The 6,844-nt window shown below is 42.1% G+C and overlaps 1 protein-coding gene across 1 annotated transcript; it reads right to left on the reverse strand.

Annotated features, from left to right (window-relative positions):
- Positions 1 to 3,809: 3,809 nt before the first annotated feature.
- Positions 3,810 to 6,392, reverse strand: LOC118755100 (the record flags this gene model as incomplete). The annotated part of the gene is made up of 1 exon (XM_036489947.1): positions 3,810 to 6,392. A coding segment is annotated over exon 1 (2,583 nt), but the record flags the coding sequence as incomplete, so codon positions are not given.
- Between the last annotated feature and the right edge of the window lie 452 nt (positions 6,393 to 6,844).

Genomic DNA, 6,844 nt, shown 5'->3' on the forward strand with positions numbered 1-6,844 from the left:
AAAGCGATTGGCGTTCGAATGGGAACCGACATTCCAGGTCTAAAAGTGTTCGACTCCCAATCCGCTGGTGGTAAGAAGATGCAAATGATAAATGACCTTCTACTTGGATGCGCCAGGAGGAACTAGGAGAACATTCCTTAAAAGATTGTGGCAACGGTTCGATGAAAAAATTACATAGTCGTAGCTCCCGCTTCGTCTGGAATATCTGCGACATTGTTACCAGGTGGAAACACTTCTCATTGAGCTCCTATGCTGCCATTGAACATACAAATCATCGAAACTCCCATGTGCAATATTTCCAGAACATCCGGTATAGGAAAAGTACTTATTACAAAAATGTAAACTCATTGTTTGGGACGAGTGAATGATGCCACACAAAAAATCTCTTGAGGTTCTTGATCGATCGGTACGAGATTTGCGTAGAAATGTTCAACCATTCAAAAATGCATTGATACTGCTCGCAGGAGATTTTACGCAAACATTGCCTGTAATATCTCGATTTACTCAAGCGGATGAGATAAATGCTTGGCTGAAGTATTCAACATTGTGGCAAGACGAACATACATACATTGCAGTTGATTACGAATATGCGTGTCCAAGTACAGAGCGATTAATCAGCCTAGGTACTCTCGGGACAAGTACTGAACATAGGGAACGGAAAGCTGCAGTCAATGAGAGATTAGGACGAATTTTGTTGCCTGATAATTTTTGTCACATAGAAACATTGCAAGGAGAACTGATCGAAAGAATGTTTCCGCATATTCAAACTAAATATAGAAATCACGATTGGCTCAGTGAAGGAGCTATTCTTGCCGCGAAGAATAAGGATGTTGTAGCTAAACCAGCGGACTGTAAATTAAAAGCGAATGATTTTGATTTTTTGGCAAACGCTAATTTATTTTAAGTTCGTTTAAGTTTTACTCAAATATTACTGCATCCACGTGATGCTGAAGCGAAACTAAAAAAACGAGTCTACTCCAGAAAATATAAATACCTCAGGTGCCTTATGGGCTGATATTACCGTACATAACTGGACTACAACACAATCGTATGGGATAAAAGAACCTATGCACATATGTATATTTAGCTATGTATTGATGTGAAATGAAATTACATACATATTTATGAAAGGTAGTATCAGAGAACATATATACCCTACTTGAAACTTAAATTATATTGCTGGTTACGGAACATCCTCCGGGCCGCTGGAGGACCTAGGTCCTACTGAGGAAGGAAGCAATGCGAGTTTGGTTACCGGTCGTACGTACTCCCCTCTTGCGGTCTTTATTGCAACTACTCTCACCTTGCCATCAGAACTTGGAAAAAGTTTTACAACCTTTGCAAGCATCCACTGCGACTGAGGTATATTAGGCTCGCGAACGATAACGATGTCGTGCAGTTTTAAGTTCGTCTTTTCGTTTTGCCACTTCTTCCGTTGCTGAAGACTAGTGAGATACTCAGCGTGCCATCGGTTCCAGAAACCTTGCGCCATGTGTTTTACCTTTTCCCATTGCTTTTGCGGATGTATATTTGCAGCCGAGTCGACGGTAGGTTCTGCTCGCGCAGTAAATGGCTGCCCAATCAAGAAATGAGCAGGAGTAAGGGCATCAATTTCTCCATCATTGCTAGGGCACAGTGGTCGCGAATTCAGCAGCGCTTCTATACGAGCCAAGAGCGTGTAAAATCGTTCATATGTTAAAGTTGTTTCGCCAATTACTCGTTTCAAATGTGTTTTCACCGATTTCACACCGCTTTCCCAAAGCCCTCCGAAATGTGGTGATGAAGGTGGTATGAAACGCCAAGTAATGCCATTCAAAGAAAGAAAATCTGCAACTTCGGAACTTCGTTGTTAAGCTTCCAGAATCTGGTACATTTCATGAAGTTTACGTTTAGCGCCAACAAAATTTTTCGCATTATCAGACCAAATTTCTTCCGGTTGTCCACGCCTTGAAATGAAACGATCCAAGGCGCCAATAAACGCTTCGGTAGTTAAATCGCCGACTAGCTCCAAGTGTATGGCCTTTGTTACGAAGCATACAAAGAGAGAAATGTAGCCCTTGGCCTTACGCGGCAGTCTGCCTATCTCAACCTTTAGTAAAAAAGGACCAGCATAGTCGCAGCCTACCTTAGAAAATGGTCGTTGGAATCTCACCCTCTCTATAGGCAAGTCGCTCATTAATTGCGTCTGAGTACACTTTCGCAGCTTGAAACACGTTAAACAGTTATGAACAATTTTTTCTCGCAAGATTTCGCGAGCCCAAAATCCAGTATTGTTGTCTCAGAATAAATATAAGCTGTGTAACCCCAACATGCAAATGTAAAATATGTGTATAGTTAACTAACATCTCGACAATCTTGTGTTTCGAAGATAATATGATGGGGTGTCTAATGTCAAATGATGCTGATGAATTTTTGATTCTTCCGCCTACCCTAAGCACTCCATTGTCATCTAAGAATGGTGATAGTGGCAAAAGATTGCTTTTGTTAGAAATGGCGATTTTTTTATTCATGGCAGCAATGTCAGTTGAGAACAGCTCTTCTTGAACGGCACGTATGATGAAGACGGTAGCAGCCTTGAGTTCATTAGATGACAGGAACGTTTCATATTTTCGTTTGCATACAGAACCAATAAATCGTAGACAATATGACACAGAGCGCACTAGTCGAGACCACTTTGAAATGCGCGATGACAGTGGACCAATTATTATATGATCTTCTGTAGATAGAAAGAAGAGTTTAGTGTGAGCTTCTGGTTGATTCTTACGTTCTTCTAGATCGCCATGACGAATGTCTGACAACGCACTTGACTTCGGCCAGAACTCCTTTTGTTGGTTGAGCCAAGGGGGACCATACCACCATATGTTCAATGTGTGTAGTTCCGAAGGCCATACGCCTCTAGAAGCGGGATCAGCTGGGTTGTGTGATGAGCGAATATGATGCCATTGAGAGCTTTTGTAACTAGTCAATATCTCCGATGTCCGATTTGCAATGTAAACAGACCAGCGCCGCGGCACAGCCGATAACCAATGAAGAACGATCGATGAGTCCGTCCACATTTGAACTGCCATTCTATCGAATTGCAGAGTCTTCACTACACGATTCATCAGCCGACAGAGAAGGACAGCACCGCATAACTCCAGACGAGGTAAAGATATTTGCTTGAGCGGAGCGACGCGACTCTTTGCAGCCACAAGTTGAGTTGTTATTTTACCCTCATACTCAGAACGGCAATAGACGACGGCAGCGTACGCGTTTTGAGAAGCATCGCAAAAGCCATGTAATTCGTTACGACCTAGTGCGAACAATGCTCTTCTTGGAATTTGCAATGAATTTATTGTTGAAAGTGTGCTTCTGAGTTTTAACCAATGTGCCGAAACGCTAGTCGGAACCTCGTCCTTCCAGTCTAATTTGAGAAGCCACAGCTCTTGGAAAAACATTTTTATCAAAACTGTGCATGGTGTAAGAAAACCTAAAGGGTCATATATGCGCGCCGCATCTGACAGTATCGACTGCTTTGTTGCCACTGTCGATGAAGAGTATGAAAGGCAAAATGAAAATACGTCATTAACAGGGTTCCACTTCATTCCAAGTAATTTGAGCATTTTCGGTGGCTCCAAGTTAACAGGCGACATCTCTCGCATTACTTCGGGAAGAGAATTTAGTAACTCATTGCAGTTGCTACTCCACTTACGCAAATTCATACCTGCACCTTTAAGAAGAGCAACTAGCTCTCTATGGATTTTAAGAAGGTCGTCAAAAGACTCTGCCCCTGTCATAACGTCATCCATATAAAAATCATTGAAAATTACCTGTGATGCCAAAGGATGAGTGTCTTGAGATTTTTTTGCAAGCTCTTCCAATACCCTCACTGCAAGAAATGGTGCACATGCTGTGCCATAAGTCACAGTTTTTAACCTGTAGTGATTCACCGGCTCCTCGGGTGAACTTCGCCACAAAATACGTTGGAAATCCCGGTGGTAATCGTGCACCCAAATCATGCGGTACATCTTTTCGACGTCACCAGACATTATGTAGCGATGTCGACGGAACCGGAGTAAAATATCAAAAATCTCTCTCAAAAGCGATGGCCCAATAAGCAGCGCATCATTCAGCGACGAGTGGCTTCCACTACGTGCAGATCCATCAAAAACAACGCGTAGCTTCGTTGTTGTGCTATCGTTTTTAAAAACGGGATGGTGAGGTAAATAGCAGCACTCGTTAGGTGATTTACTAATTTCCTCATCTGGGATCTTCTCCATATGATCTAAAGCGATGTAATCCGCCATAAAATTTGAATACTGCGATTTTAGATCCGGGTTGCCTGCAAGCCTGCGTTCTGTTGCTTGCAGTCGCTTAAGTGCGCACTCAAAAGAATTTCCAAAATGGTTAACTTTAGTTTTAAAAGGAAGCTCAACGCTAAACTTGCCATCGTCCGATCTCGTATACGTACTCGAAAATGATTGCTCTGCCCTTAGCTCGTCGTCTGTCAATTGATGTGCGTATTCGACCTCTTCCGTCTCCCAAAATCGTGTAAGTGTTTGGTCGATGTCTACGTTATTAAGAAATACTCCCACGCTTCTATTGCTCGCATTGTTGGTTAAATCGCCACCTACGATCCACCCCAGTGATGTTGAAAGAGCACATAAATTTTGTTCTTTTCCTCTAATCTTTTCGCCCCTCAAAATTTCAAAAAATTTATCGTTCCCCAAAAGAATGTCTATTGGCGCAGGTATGAAAAACAATGGATCCGCCAAGTCTAAAGACAAAAAAGAAATGTACTGCTCTTTATTTAGTTCATTTGCCGGCATAAACGATGCAATTGTTGGCATAATTAGCGCATCGACTGTGAACGTATTATTGTTGTCACTGGAAGTTATTTGAAGAGAAACCCAGCCGCGCGATATTCCAGTAGCTGAGTTGTCCAAACCATGTACCGGTATTCTTGCATGCTTTCGATGTAGCCCTAAGCGACTGACGGTGCTCTCTGATATAATAGTTTTCTCAGAACCGCTGTCCAACAACAAGCGACACGACTGTTTACACCCATAGCTATCGCTTACCAGACATACCGCTGTCGGCAAAAGAGTGTTAATGGCAGGTAGCGCGTGAAAGTTCACATTAACTGCAGAGTCCACTAATGACTCTAACTTCTGCGTTTGCTGATTATCTTCATGTAAGAGGCTATGGTGTCGTTTTCGACAATTACGGCACGAGAATTTTGAGCGGCAATTATTTGATATATGACCGACTCTAAGGCAGTTGTAACATATGCGTTTAGTGGCCACAAAGGCTCTGCGAGCTTTAACATCCATACTAAGAAATTCACTGCACTGATGCAACTCATGTATACCGCCGCATTTTTGGCATTTAACTTTCATTTCTATCGTCGTTTGATGTGTCTTAACTGCAACTGAACGGCTTCCCGTACGCGATGTGGCTGCCGGTGTTACAGATTCCAACGTGATACATGCGTTGTACAAAAACGTCAAAAACTCATTTAATGTTGGAAAATCGTTGTCTGATTTCGTGAACTTCGTCCATTCCCTGGCAGTTGTCGAATCGAGTTTACCGAGTAGAATATGTATTAGCCAGATGTCCCTCTTTTCTGCTTGTTCGCCCAGTGCGCGCAATCCACGAATAACCTCGTCAGCTCCGTCATATAATTTACGTAAAGATGAAACAGATTGGCTACTTAAAGTTGTCAAACTAAGAAACTTTGAAACTTGAGTATGCGCTATAACACCAAGCTTATTATAGCGCGCACATAGCTTACTCCATGCCTCTAGATAATTATCGTTAGTCGCAGGAATATGCCCAATTAACTCGTATGCTGCTTCCGTCAAGTAACTCTTCAGCAACTGAAACTTTTGACACGCTGAGTACACCGAGTTGTTGTGAATGGAAGTGACATACGAATCATGAAAAGATTTCCACTCAGTTAACTCCCCAGAGAACGATTTGATTTTTAACTTTGGCATGAAACTTAAATTTGGTCCAGACACCTGCTTGGCCAAATTACTTAAAACTTCCGTTTGCGATGATAAAATATCGGCAACCGAACAGTCTCCGCGAGTGGACTCAAAAACATTTGATACGCCAGACGCGTGCAATTTCGCAGTGATATGTGCTCGAAGTTTACCTTTTGTGTTCAGCACGCGCTCTTCAAATTCCTCTGCATCTACTTGAATCTCCACCAGGGCCTCCTCCTCGCCATCGCTCTTCTCTACCATGGCTCGAACGATGTCGCGGTATTCACTCCATACCTCTTCAAGACGCTCCAAACGGCATTCCCAGTCTGCCACTGGAGAATCAGCTCCACTGCTAGTCACGAAATTTAAGATGCGTGTGACCGCTCCTTTTAGCAAGGATCGTTTCGCCTTCAACTTCTGCATTTTACTCCCCTCACTTGGTGCAGAAATTTAAGAAAACCCGAAACCATAAAATTATATTTTTATTTTATTTTTTCTCGTTCGCGCCTGATCCGGTACGATGGACCAATTTTTTATGTAGCTAAACCAGCGGACTGTAAATTAAAAGCGAATGATTTTGATTTTTTGGCAAACGCAAATTTATTTTAAGTTCGTTTAAGTTTTACTCAAATATTACTGCATCCACGTGATGCTGAAGCGAAACCAAAAAAACGAGTCTACTCCAGAAAATATAAATACCTCAGGTGCCTTATGGGCTGATATTACCGTACATAACTGGACTACAATACAATCGTATGGGATAAAAGAACCTATGCACATATGTATATTTAGCTATGTATTGATGTGAAATGAAATTACAAGGTTACATTCATACATATTTATGAAAGGTAGTATAAGAGAACATATATACCCTA

This window comes from Rhagoletis pomonella, unplaced genomic scaffold (assembly GCF_013731165.1).
Source record: "Rhagoletis pomonella isolate Grant_MI unplaced genomic scaffold, Rhpom_1.0 Rhpom_scaffold_05311, whole genome shotgun sequence".
Taxonomy (NCBI): Eukaryota; Metazoa; Arthropoda; class Insecta; order Diptera; family Tephritidae; genus Rhagoletis; species Rhagoletis pomonella.